This window comes from Salvelinus sp. IW2-2015, linkage group LG18, assembly GCF_002910315.2.
Source record: "Salvelinus sp. IW2-2015 linkage group LG18, ASM291031v2, whole genome shotgun sequence".
Lineage (NCBI taxonomy): Eukaryota > Metazoa > Chordata > Actinopteri > Salmoniformes > Salmonidae > Salvelinus > Salvelinus sp. IW2-2015.
Genome location: NC_036858.1, coordinates 7,130,140 through 7,143,408, shown reverse-complemented (window position 1 = coordinate 7,143,408; position 13,269 = coordinate 7,130,140). Strand labels below are relative to the sequence as shown.

Here is a 13,269-nt window from a genome sequence, read left to right as displayed (position 1 = left end):
ATCCTGTAACTCAGCACAACCTAATCTGGGCGTAGTGGAAGATCGAGGAAGAGGTCAACTAACGTGGGTGGTATTTCCTTCTGGATCAGACAAGCCCAGTCAAACACACAAGACCAGACCAGAGCCTGCTCAGCAGTCATACCTTCTCACTGGGCGAGGCTCACTGGACTCCAAACATACCTTGTTAGAGCCAAGTCCAGTAACCCACCAACATCCTTTGCTCTTTTTGGCCCATCAAAGTTCAATTTGTTGAAGATATGATCACAATTAAGTGTTCCGGTTCTGGAAAAGAAAATGACTGCCAAGTAAATTACATAATGTAAGAGAATAGTATATTCAAATAACAGTCAGAGATAATGCAGGGGTTTGTAAACTCTTCAACACAGAGGTCAGGGAAATCAGATCCTTATGGCTTTCAGCAAAAACATACCCATGGTCTTTAGGATAACAGCATGGTCTCTCATTCATGTTACAGATGGGGAGTAAAACTGGATGGTGGGGGTCTGAGCAATAAGACTGGAAATACTTGAATTAGTGGGAGTAGAATAGATTGCTTAGTCGCCCCATGAGGAGCATCTGCCATCATCAACGACTCTACCGAGTACTCAACTTCATTCTCTACAGTCTTCTGCATTATATTCCAGGAGTAGCCGATCTTTCTGCTTCGGTGTCACGTCTCCATGTGCTTTTCGCTCACCCCCTCTTCCTTTATCTTATTTCTATAGAAGAAAGGAAGTGATCATGTTTCTTTAGTGCGCCACAAGAGAATTTCACAGAGTCAATAATCAATACACTAAATTATACTGTATATCCACAAGATGGCAGTATGACCTAAATCAATTACCTGAACTTGCATTGTGTGGGGCGAGTCCAGGGAAGTTCATTCAATAAGTATTGAACTTTAAAAACGGATCACCAAAGGGACAAGAGAACACAAACATTTAAACTAATAAAGATTCACTTTGGTTGTTATTCATTTACAGAGGCTAGTAAGGATATTCTGGTCCAAGGCCACATACAGATTTGGCTACAGGATAAAATGAAGAGATTTCCTTTAACAATAATTGTAATTATGTTACAGCTAAAAACAAGGTTGAAAATGAAATCAGCTTATAAATGTACACGTCACTTGTAAAATGAGTTGTTGTAAGCATTTTTAATTATCAGAAATCTCATATATAATAATCACTTATATTTTTTTCCAAATGACTAAATATACATATCTTTATACATCCTTGTGGACATCAACAAAAACACAATTTGCATGTTTCTGCTTTGAGCAAGGCCTCTTGATCCACCCTGGTGAAAATGCTTGATTAAAATGCAATGGCTTATTGGTATCTGAGGTCCAAGAGGAACATAAAGCAGTGTACATGGTTTCCTAAAGTAACCCAGAAAATAACTAAAATAAATATCCATGGCCATATTACCAGCTTTAGTCTACTGCATGACTGAGTCCACCTGTGTACCATGACTAATATATGACTTAGGACATTACAGAAACATACAAATGAAACTCCTGATCTGACCCCCATATGATCAAACACGTATCATGCATACAAAACATACTTGTAAATTCTTACTAAAACAGAAAGCGTGTCTGATTAATTGCCTGCATAAGGGATCTTTCCTAGACAATTGTTGAAATCTCTCCCAACTATTGTGATGGGAGGTTCACAGGCCTCAGAAAACTGAAGGAAGAGCAGAGAAGTCGCTCTCTCTCCCCTGCTCCCCTGGCCTGRATCGAACCACGGCCCTTGTGTGATGTCATTGCTCTGTGGCATCAGATTTGTCTTTACTGGCAACATCGTGCAGCTCCCTCACAGATTACATTGAGGTTTCTATTTTTGTGCTGTCCGGTGTAGGGATTGTACATTGATGTTAGACCGACGTATCTCGTTACCTCTCATAGCACTAAATGAACCTAGATGAAGCAAACATTTGAGCCACATTCTGCAAGGAGGGATTGAGACAAGATGTAGCAACACAGCTAACAGAACATGGGTCTCTACTGTTTTAGACAGAAGAGGTGGGAGACTGTAAAAAGAGGCTCTATTACAAAGTTAGGTATTTTTCTGAGCCCAAATGGCTGTGCTAACCTTCACACRRAGKGGGGGGGGGGGGGGGGACAAGGGCCAAGCCAATTCACGCAAGGTACATGATTGTTATAGTGATGACATCCCATTAAAAGAAAGAAGTGGCCATTTGAACACTTTTATAGATGGGACAACGTTTCAAAACAGAGATGAAAGCAATATGAAACTCTGAACAAGGTCAAAGGCTGATTGTACAACAAAGCAATCTGAACATAGCAGGCTCCTATGTTGTGTTTCTGAGAACCTTTACATAGTCATAGCTAATGCTACTGTATATATGAAATAAGGGGAGAATCAAAAGGTACGAGGTCTATTTTGTATTGCACATACATTGTAAGTTGAGAGAAATACTCAAGTTTGCATAAAGGTTAATAACAAATATATTCCCAGCACAGTCATTGATCAACTGTTTGAGCTAAAGTTGGATAAAAGTTCAAATGCCTATACAGACAACAAACCTAAAAACCTTAAAGGGCATAGCATGCTAGCAGATACCCATAGACTTCCAGTCAGTGCGCTAACACTAGTTAGCATTGGCTTGTGAAACTACCTTTAACTTTCTTCATTCTAAAACACAAAGGCATAAAAATAGTATCCACGTGTTCATCCGACACTGGGGAAGTAGATAAATTGCCTCATTACCAAAATATCCCTTTAAATGATAGCATAACTATGATGACAATAGCCTGGTAACAAGTCTTCCCACCTCCAGCTTAACCATCCACCACTGAGTATCTTGTTTATGTTCTTTTGATGAGGCCATAAAAGAAAGCGGCACAAGCGCTTAGAGAGATGGAAAATCAAAGGACTGACGTGAAGGGTAAAGGAGCACCTCATGTGCAGCGAGGTGCCACCCAAGACAGCCAGAAAACCACTGTTCCTCTTCCATGACTATATACTAAAACAGAGAGACGTTCTCCTATCCTCTTCACTGTAGCTTGAGCTTCCCACTTCACCTCAGGATTGTAATGTGGCACAGCATACAAGGGCTAGGCTCTCTAATCATTGTCACTTTATGGTACATTGACAATAGGAGCGTGGGGGGGCGCATACAACCATTAGGGACAACACAGGGCTAACATCCATGGAAACGCCAGTGGTACATTTGAAATGCAATAACTGATATAGAGACAGCTGATCGAGAAATGCAGCAGTATATTTAGGATTTGTATAGATCTATGAAACGATTATTCCTGAATCTAGAGACAGAAGGCTTTAGCAGTAAAAAAAGCAGGATTCTGTTTAGTTTTCTTCCTTGAAGGCACACAAACTTCCACGCAAGTACAAATCAACTGTGCAAAAAAGCTTTGTTTGAGATTAACTCAAAAAAAGAAAGAAAACAATGAGAGAAAAAGTTTTGTATATCACTTGAGGGAGGATCATGGGAAGTATCCATTACAGGGTACAGAGTAGAGACCAGGGACAGAAAAAGATGTGCTTTACAAACTATGTAAAATAATCTGCGATTTCAATTGGCACTTGGTTAGTGCAGACGCAGACCCCTTGCACGTGCCGTACGGTGCACGCCTGCAATGTCTCACATCTGGGGGGGCAATTCTGCTATAATTTACTTCAAAGTTAGTGTGGTGAGTGACAGAAAACACCCCTTCGGGTGAGTGGTCTGGTCTGAAACGTCTGGATCGATCGACCAACCGTCCTATAGAGAAGTGACACACTGAAAAGAACCACACTCTTTAATGGTAAACAATGAAACATTGAAAAGCAGCACTTCAGAGTCTCTCCCTTCTGTTGTTCATCTATTAACCGTAATTCCCCAAATCACCTCTGTTTTACAGATCAGCGGTAAAACCATTATCCAGGGCTCCTCCGTCGATCCTTTCATCTGGGACCTAGTTAATGGGGGCCTGCGGGTTGACGATGACCTGGATGACAAAGTCCTTCTGGATCTTAGTGTCCTGCAGGCGGGTCTTGTCCGTGAGCAGCTTGCCTGAGAAGAACCAGCGCTGGTGGGCCGTGTCGATGTCCTCCTGGGCCTGAAGCTGCTTTTTCAGCTGCCCGATGGAATCGGCCATGCTGGCGCTGAGGCGCAGGTCCTTGCCCGTGGAGAGGCGCACCTTGAGCTGGAACTCCTTCTTGGGGGCGGCTGTGGGCTCGGGGCTGTCGCCGGGGTCCTCGTCGCTGCGCTCGGAGATCAGATTGACCGGCGGGGCCAGGCAGTAGACGGGCAGCTGGTAGCGGCTACCCAGCTCATCATAACACTCTGTCAGGGAGCCTGGAACACAGACAGAGGCAAAAACATGTTCTGTTGCTAAATGTGTGTTATTTCACAACTGCTCAGGAAGTGGTCTTGACTCAGGCATGAATCAGAGAAACATGAATCAGATTTCATAAACAGGTCAATAGTTGTGCAAAAACATCATGGTGTAATATTACCATTGTTCCAAATGTACTGACAGTTCAAGTCTATTCAGATTCCAAATGTGGTTATCATAGCTTCCCCATATCTTGCGTGTGTGTGTGCCTCACCGTGAGGCAGTGTGATGCTGGCTCCGTCCACTATGGCCTGGGCCAGCTCGTGGTCGTTGCACTCCAGGGCGACGGTGGCTGCCTTCAGAGCGTCCCAGATCTCCTTTCGGCCCTCGAAGGCCGGGGCGGTGTCCCAGAACTCATCCCTCTTACTGCGGAGCTGGCCCTCCGTCATGGGATAGTCACTCTTCCACTTGGGCTTGTCCTTCTTCAGGGGCTCATTGCGACCTGCAGGGAGGGACACAACAAAAAGTCACATTATTAGAAGGCTTTTGTAATATCAACCTACAGACTACGTACCAGAATATCGCTACACATCATTGTTTAGTGCATTGAAACGGGTACAGTTTTAGTCACATGCTCAGCAATATATACTGGGTTACATCTCTCTAAAAACACATATGGTTACAGCAAGGGCTAATGTCAAAGTACCAGATACCCATTCTAGCCTATTTGTTACAAAATATAGTTAAGGTACACATAATTGTTTTCAACACCTCCCAAAGTTAGAACGTAGACATGTCCAAGGCAAGGGCATCCACATGGTAAACATGTTAACTCTGGGTCCTTATCTGGGCATGGGGATTATCTGGGTATATACAATCTAGCACATGATAGGGAATGTCTGCTGCATATATCTGGCCTTTTGACAGTTTTCGGGAGACATGATAGGGCAATGGGAGTACCTCCCACATCATCACTTCTGTCAAGGCTGCAATCCAGGTTCTTTGCCTTCCTCCAACTATCTGTTGGCCACAAAGCCATTTCTATTCCAAGTCACTGGGCTCTGTCATATCCTCACATGGTCTCTCCTATTATTGCTATGCGGATGAAACTCAACTACTCCTCTTCCCTCCCTTCTGACACCCAGGCGGTGACAAGCATCTCTGCGTGCCTGGCAGGTATCTCAGCTTGGATGTCGGCCCACTACCTCAAGCTCAACAAAACGGAGTTGCTCTTCCTCCCGGGGAAGGCCTGCCCGATCCAAGACCTCTCCATTGTGGTTGACAACTCCACGGTGCTCCCCCTCCCAGAGTGGAAAGAACTATGGCCTGACCCTGGATAACATGCTGTCGTTCTCTGCAAACATCTAAGCAGTGACTTGCACCTGCAGGTTCATACTCTACGACATCCATAGAGTATGACTTTTCCTCACACAGGAAGCGGCTCAGGTCCTAATCCAAGCACTTGTCCTCTCCCATCTGGAGTCTGGACTACTGCAACTCTGTTGGCTGGGCTCCCTGCTTGTGCCATAAAACCCCTGCAACTTACCCAGAACGCAGCAGCCCGTCTGCTGTCCACCCTTCCCAAGTCCTCCCATGTCACCCCGCTCCTCCGCACACTCTGGCTTCCAGTCGATGCTCGCATCATCTTCAAGACTCTGGTGCTTGCCCACAGTGAAGCAAGGGGAACTGACCCTCCTTACTTTCAAGCTATGCTCAAACCCTACACCCAAACCAGAGCACTCCATTCCACCACCTCTGGTCTCTTGCCCCTCCCACCCCTAAATGTACTCTATACTCTATGTTGTGGTCTCACCTCGCTCTGTATGAGAGCATCTGCTAAATTACTCAGATATTCATTTCCAAGTACAATAGACTAGATAGCCTATTACATAATGAGACTTACCAGCAGCCATTGATTTGCGACGCAGAGTGAACAACACCCATTAAAGAATATTAGAGGGGGGCTTAGACAATGTGGGGGGCATCATCATGACACAGTCATTACCATGGACGAAACTAGAGCAACAATGTCGTGGCGTCTGTCAATGCCTGGAATCTCATTATAATAGTACAGTCTATCATCTACGTTCAATAAGGTCATCATAATACCATATAAGCAAGTTGTACCAGACACAGAAGACTAGAGCTCTGTAAAAAAAACTGCCCTAGAGAGATACTTAAGAAACTAATAGACGTTACACGTTGCTCTGGCAATGCCACAGCAGGCCTTTGCAGCGTTAGGTATTCCATGAGGACTAGTACACCCAGCTATAATAAACCCTCTTCCTCATCATCATGACCAAAGTCCTTCCCTCTCTGCCAGATTCAAGGCAGCCAGGTGAGCCACACAACATAAACAAGACCAATCTAGGCTCTGCTCGTTTGCATGACAGAGCAAAGGAGGCATTCCCAAGAGCTGGGGGTGGGTTGTTTGGACAATAAAATTCCCCCTCCCGCACCATACACGGTCCAGGATAGCGTAGAGTGAGTGTGTGGCAATCTCGGTTGCACTGGGTACACACAGCATGTGATGGGTGTTCCCATCTCCAAACGTTTCACTAGCACGGATGCAACAGTTAACAAGACATTTCTGGAGTGTTTGGGCCTGCCCGTCTGGAGAATCCCCCCCCCCCCCCCCACACACACACAGCTCTCTATACCCTCAATCAGGGTTTAGAATTAGAATTTGCAGACAGTATTACGCCATGTACATCTGAAAGATAATCCATGCTTAGCATTGGATTAGCACTGCACACCTATCGGGGAAGCCAGGAAAACACTTTTCAGCATGTGGTAAAGTGTTCCTTCAGCACCAGGCCAGGCTGACCACCATACAGCGCCTCTAAAACACCTCCTGTCTCAACCACATAACCTAAAGGAGAGAGGGAGCTTAATAGGACGCAGGCAGACGGCTGACAAGCAGCTCTCAGAATGGTATGGAGAGGTAGGTCCCGGCCTCCAATGAGGACTTGGTGTCAAACTGAGCAGCTGAGTTTTATAGTTGGCACCAGAGTGCGACTTCGGCTCGGTCTGTCACGTGGTACTAAACGGGCCCAGTTAGCTCACAAACGAGTGTTTGAATGGTCAAAGAAGAGTCTGCTGAGGCGCCGATTGTTGTCCTAACATGATCAGCGGCATCTCTGGTCTTCATTGACAACTAGGCTAACCAAGGGCAGTTGCCAAGTATCGAAAAAAGGTCACCTTTCCACCAAACAAATTAYTTAGAGTGCAGGTAGTTTACGAGGAGTAAACGGTAGGACAGTGTAGGATATACAGGGAGTAGAGTGTAATAATCTTCATACTAGCACTCAAGCAGAGTAATGGACTAGTCTATGAGAGTTGTTGGATCAGGCAGCATACAGGACTAGGACACAACTGTGTGTGCAACACTATGTGATGTCGTAAGGCAGGGTATCCCAAACTCGGTCCTGGGGCCTGTTTTGGTTCTGTCCCTAGCTGATTCAAATAATCCAAGCTTGATGATGAGTTGGTTACTTGAATCGGCTGTGTAGTCCTAGGGGCAAAAAACTAAATGTGCACCCAGGACCGAGTTTGGGAAACGCAGTGGTAAGGGACATCATATACTGTACGTTCAACTCAACATACATGCTGTCTTGGGAAAAAGGACTTGTAGACTTTCCAGTCAATCATATAGCCTAGACTAGGCCTCTTGAAAAAAGTGAATAGGTCTAATGTGTCGTCTTGATTACCAGCTAACGTTTCAACATCAGATTAGCAAATAGTTTGGAAACGTGCAGGCCTATTTCCAGGTGTGCAGATATTGCAGCACTAGGCCAAGGAGCATCTCCACCCATCATGAATCCATGTTGCCGCAGCATTAGAGAAGCATTCCAGAGACATGACGCAATAGCAGGGCGTGCTCCTCACGTGGGGCTTGTTGAGGTTACGAAGGGACAGATAATGCCACACTGGGGTGCTGGTAAATTGCATTTTACAGACAGGACTGCATTGCAGATCACGTTATGTACTGTTTCAGGACACGAAGATACACTTGTGATGTAGCGGTGGGCTGTATGTGGCTGTTAAAAAGTATAATCTTGGGGCTTGGGTTCAAAATAATAGGTTACAATCTTACATCATAGCGCCTCACTCCCCCGATAACACTAAATATAGGGCAGATCTGTTCCTAGAGGCCTACAGCCTGCTTTCACCCCTACAATGTCAATGTTGAAGTAGGCCAATTTCAGCCCTGAACCAACATTGCAAGTTAAAAGCATATCCGCAAGACTAGGAAGTATCCCTTTCACAGACAGTACAGCCATGTAGGAATGAATTCTATGAAAGTCAAAACTAGGCTTGGATCAAGCACAAATTCACTGTGAACACATAGTCACCCCTGTAATTGACAATCTTATCGCCTTTTTCAAAACACAGTCCTCCTCGACATTCTGCGGCTAAAGATAAAACTTGGCCTCGCCTGCCAAACCTCCACGGAACATCCAAAAAGCAGTTTGAAAACTGCTATCAACTAGGCTTAGCCCCAGTTGCTAGACAACTTTGATGTGGATATAGAGCTCCACAGTGGAGGTGTCATAATACCCATAAAACCTAGCAGTCAAACAGGGAAATGGTTCCAATCGTTTTTCCACCCTTCATTTTCCCCATAGGGAATATTAGAAACATTTAAAATAAGGGCTGTGTTTCGTGTAGGCTTACCCTGGCGTGAGGGATAAGGGGACTTGTATCAATATATATATATATATCACTTTGTCCAAGAGAGATTTACATGGTTATCTAAACATCACACCAGCGTAAGCCTACATGAAACACAGCCCTTATTTTAAGTATTTCTAAATTCCCCTACGGCAAAAATGAAAGGTGGGAAAATGATTGGAACAATTTCCTTGTTTGACTGCTAGGTTTTATGGGTATTATGACGGATACTTCGGTACTCTATTGAAAGCAGGTGCTTCCACAGGTGTGGATCCTGAGTTAATTAAGCAATTAACATCCCATTATGCGTAGGGTCATGTATAAAAATTCCCAGTTGGCCATTATTTTGGATACCATGGCTAGAAGAGATCTCAGTGACTTTGAAAGAAGGGTCTCAAATGAGCATAGGGGGGTTTAAAGGGTGTGTGTGTGTCTATCATCAGATCTCAACCCAATTGAACACTTCTGGGAGATTCTGGATCGGTGCCTGAGACAGTTTTTTCCACCATCAACAAAACACCAAATTATGGAATTTCTCGTGGAAGAATATATAAGTTGAATAAAGTACGTATTCATAATTATTTTTATAAGAATAGTGATGCATCACTCCAATATAGGTTCAGGACACGTAGAATCTATGCCAAGGCATATTCAAGCTGTTTTTGCAGCCTAACGCCCTATTAAGACACTATGTTGGTGTTTCCTTTATTTTACATGTAGCTACAACATGACTTGGCCACGGTTATAATTAAACAAATGCTTACACCCAAATGAAGTTCTACACCAAGGAATAAAACAATACTTCCACCCACATATCTCACTGATCATCCCCAAAGCCAACACCTCATTTGGCCACATTTCCTTCCAGTTCTCTGCTGCCAGTGACTGGAACGAATTGCAAAAATTGCTGAAGTTGGAGACTTTTATTTCCCTCACCAACTTTAAACATCAGCTAACCGATCGCTGCAGCTGTAAATAGTCCAGCTGTAAATAGCCCACCCAATCTACCTACCTCATCCCCATACTGTTTTTATTTACTTTTCTGCTCTTAGGCACACCCGTATCTTATTCGCCCCTATGGCCTATTTATTGCCTACCTCATGCCTTTTGCACACACTGTATATAGACTTTCTTTTTTCCCTACTGTGTCATTGACTTGTTTATTGTGTTATTGGCTTGTTTATTGTTTATTCCATGTGAAACTGTGTTGTTGTGTGTGTGTCACACTGCTTTGCTTTATCTTGGCCAGGTCGCAGTTGTAAATGAGAACTTGTTCTCAACTAGCCTACCTGGTTAAATAAAGGTGAAATATATATATWTTTTTTTTAAATAAAACAAAGGCAGCAAGTCATTCTTAACTTAGCACCCTGGTACTTATTTATAGTCCTAATGGGAGACATGACACTGAGAAACGTCAGACATCTCCATGTTTTCACATGGCACACTGCATGCCGGCCTGGTGCACGCAGCCCTGGTGGAACAGTTGCCGTAGGGCAGTGGTTCGCAAACCTCTCCTCAGGGACCCCCAGACGTTTCACAATTTTGTTGTAGGCCTGAACTCGCTCACTGACTCACACAGTCAAGGGCTTGATACTTAGTTGACAAGTTGAATCAGGTGTGCTAGCTCTGGAATAGATCAAATACATGGAATGGCTGGAGGTCCCAGAGGAGAGGTTTGAGAACCACTGCTGTAGGGCACATGACACGACTTGTTCTTATTACCGGCCTGGGAGTGCCTCTAGTCTACCTGCATCAAACACTCACTGTTCCTAAGGCAGCGTTTCACAAACTCGGGCTGCACATTTTGGTTTTTGCCCTAGCACTACACAGCTGATTCAGATAATCAGCTGATCACCATTTCAATCAGCTGTGTAGTGCTAGGGCAAAAACCAAAATGTGTTTGGGAAACACTGTCCTGAAGCCTCTACAAATCATTGTTGGTTCTTCAGAACTTTATAGACGAGGTCTTTCGATTTTTTTATGTTTTTATTTAACTAGGTAGAACAAATTCTTATTTACAATGACGGTCTACACCTGCCAAACCCGGACGACGCTGGGCCAATTGTGCGCCGCCCTATGGGACTCCCAATCACAGCCGGTTGTGATACAGCCTGGATGCGAACCAGGGTGTTTGTAGTGACGCCTCTAGCATTGAGATGCAGTGCCTTAGACCGCTGCGCCACTCGGGAGCCCTGTTGTATAATACACCAAGAAAGTCTAATGGCACATTGTGACTAAAGACCGTACAGTATGAAGAAAGACAAACTGCTTCTCCAATAGAAATCCCGATCACACTTTAAGGTGATGTTGGCTAGCAAAGCTCATGCGTAGAAATGCATCATCGGGTCTTCACTTCACTTATTGACTTCTCAAACCCCTAGCCCCGGGATGGTCTGTTTCGCAAGCTTTCCCGGAAGTCTTGCTATGTTGCGCCTCTGGGTTTAGAAACTGTGTTATGACAGTCCCACAGTCCAGTGTAAGATTGCATTTTCTAAATTAGGCCGAGGTGTTGATAGGTCCTATGTGGCAGAGGGATCTTACTGCTTTCCGTGTCCCTAGGAAGTTTCCAATTTGTGTTTCATTAGACCTAAGCTATTTGGAGCCTGTAGCGTCAGTCTTTATGCAAAGTGCTTTAGCAGCAATCTACATTCCATCAGTCACTTAAAACGCAAACAAACTATAACAGGTTAAACATGGCAGTCTGCCACTATTTTTCTAATGCAGAAAATAATCTTAGCAAGGTAATGGACTTGCACATGAAAAATCAAGATAACATTGTTGGTGAAGAGTCAACTCAACTACTATGATGTATTATTGACAGTCAACCAATGGTGTTTTCCCTGATCAAATTAGGTTTAGCCTAGTTGTGTTGGTAGCTATTTATACAGCCATCGGTTGGTACATTTTAGTAATTTAGCAGATGCTTTTATCCAGAGCGACTTACAGTAGTGAGTGCATACATTTTTCTGTACTGGTAGAGAGGTAACAGGAAGTAACTCCTGTTACTACTTGTGTCCTGCTTGTGTCCTGCAAGACGGGGGAAGGGAAATTTCAAATTTATCCTACAGTTATTTGGGCATAGTCCAGATTGGGTACCCGTGTTAAGAGTGAGAACCTTAAGGACGAAATCCATATTTCTCTGGGGGTTAATATGTTGTAGTAATGAAATGGGTAGATATGGTACTACATGGTAAACATTTACCACGTAATGTGTTGAACTATGTTTCTATTCGATGCACTCAGACAACAAAGTTACCGTTACTTACTTCCACGTTTTCGGTGTGCCCTTCCACTGCTTCTGGATGATCCGTGGCCCTGTGTGTCCTCACGTTCTCTCCCAACACATCCTCCCATGATTATTATCAGTTGGCTAACTATGTCGGGGCCCCATTATTAGCCAACCGCTACCTAGTTCCAAAACAATTAGATATAGCTAGAACCGCTGTACAAAATTAACTCGCTAGGTCAAGGTGCTTTTCTTGATAGCAGAATCCACAAATTAACGTTAGATGGAATGTGAACACTGGTCGCACAACTAAATTGTAAGCGCGGAAGAGCTAGCTAGATACTTCTGCTTTATTATTGTTTGATGCGATCCAACATTCCAAAATGAGTAGTCACGTGCAGACTCGCTAGCAAGCTAAACGGGATAAGTGTCAACAATAATTGATTGCATTATATCTAGACTGCCCTCTATACATTCTACTTAGACAAGTCAGCGTGGCAACTAGCTAGTTTCGTGGACAACGATTTGCTAAGCAACTTGTTAGCAAGCTCACATTAGATCGCTGGCTTGATAACTCGCACACTGCCACCCGTCGTTGCGCGAGACAGCCCTAGCTAATTTAGCTAGTTAACATTAGTAAATAACCTTTCACGTACTCACGACCACGTAAGTATTCTAAACAGATAGCTTGGATTTTAAACCAAAATTATTGTTGATATGATTCTCCGTTTAACACCGTGGTCAATTTCAAACCTTTCTCATTTTTCTCAGCCAGGTTTTTAAATCCCCCTTCTCTTCCTGGTGCGGGTAGCAACAGTAACTTTTTACGCCTGCGCGTGCTCAAGGCAAGGGGTGTCAGATTATGGCACGTCACGATTTCCTTCAGGGGTGGGGAGCATCCCTTGAACAAATGAAAGTCCTCAACCATGCCAAAACTAACTTTATATATATTTTTTGCAGATGAACGGTCAATTGATAAATAGAAATATAAACATTTCCATATATAACATTTCTTTAGAATATGCACATAGCCATGCACTTCCACAACAAGTTTATGTAT

General features: G+C 43.9%; 1 protein-coding gene across 1 annotated transcript; it reads right to left on the bottom strand.

Annotated features, from left to right (window-relative positions):
• Positions 1–1,137: 1,137 nt before the first annotated feature.
• On the bottom strand, positions 1,138–13,045 carry LOC111978704 (ubiquitin domain-containing protein 1). The gene is made up of 4 exons (XM_024008918.2): positions 12,963–13,045; positions 12,250–12,391; positions 4,584–4,811; positions 1,138–4,329 (listed from the first exon to the last, which is right to left on the bottom strand). The coding sequence occupies exons 2-4, from the start codon at positions 12,335–12,337 to the stop codon at positions 3,947–3,949; spliced, it is 699 nt and encodes a 232-aa protein (XP_023864686.1). The 5' UTR covers positions 12,338–12,391; positions 12,963–13,045; the 3' UTR covers positions 1,138–3,946.
• Positions 13,046–13,269: the final 224 nt, after the last annotated feature.

Coding starts and splice junctions, on each gene's coding strand:
- LOC111978704 (XM_024008918.2), bottom strand. CDS start 12,337: ATGGGAGGATGTGTTGGGAGAGAACGTGAGGACACACAGGGCCACGGA. Junction 4,812..12,249: donor GGCACACCGAAAACGTGGAA/GTAAGTAACGGT, acceptor CCCTCCCTGCAG/GTCGCAATGAGCCCCTGAAG. Junction 4,330..4,583: donor CAGCATCACACTGCCTCACG/GTGAGGCACACA, acceptor TCTGTGTTCCAG/GCTCCCTGACAGAGTGTTAT.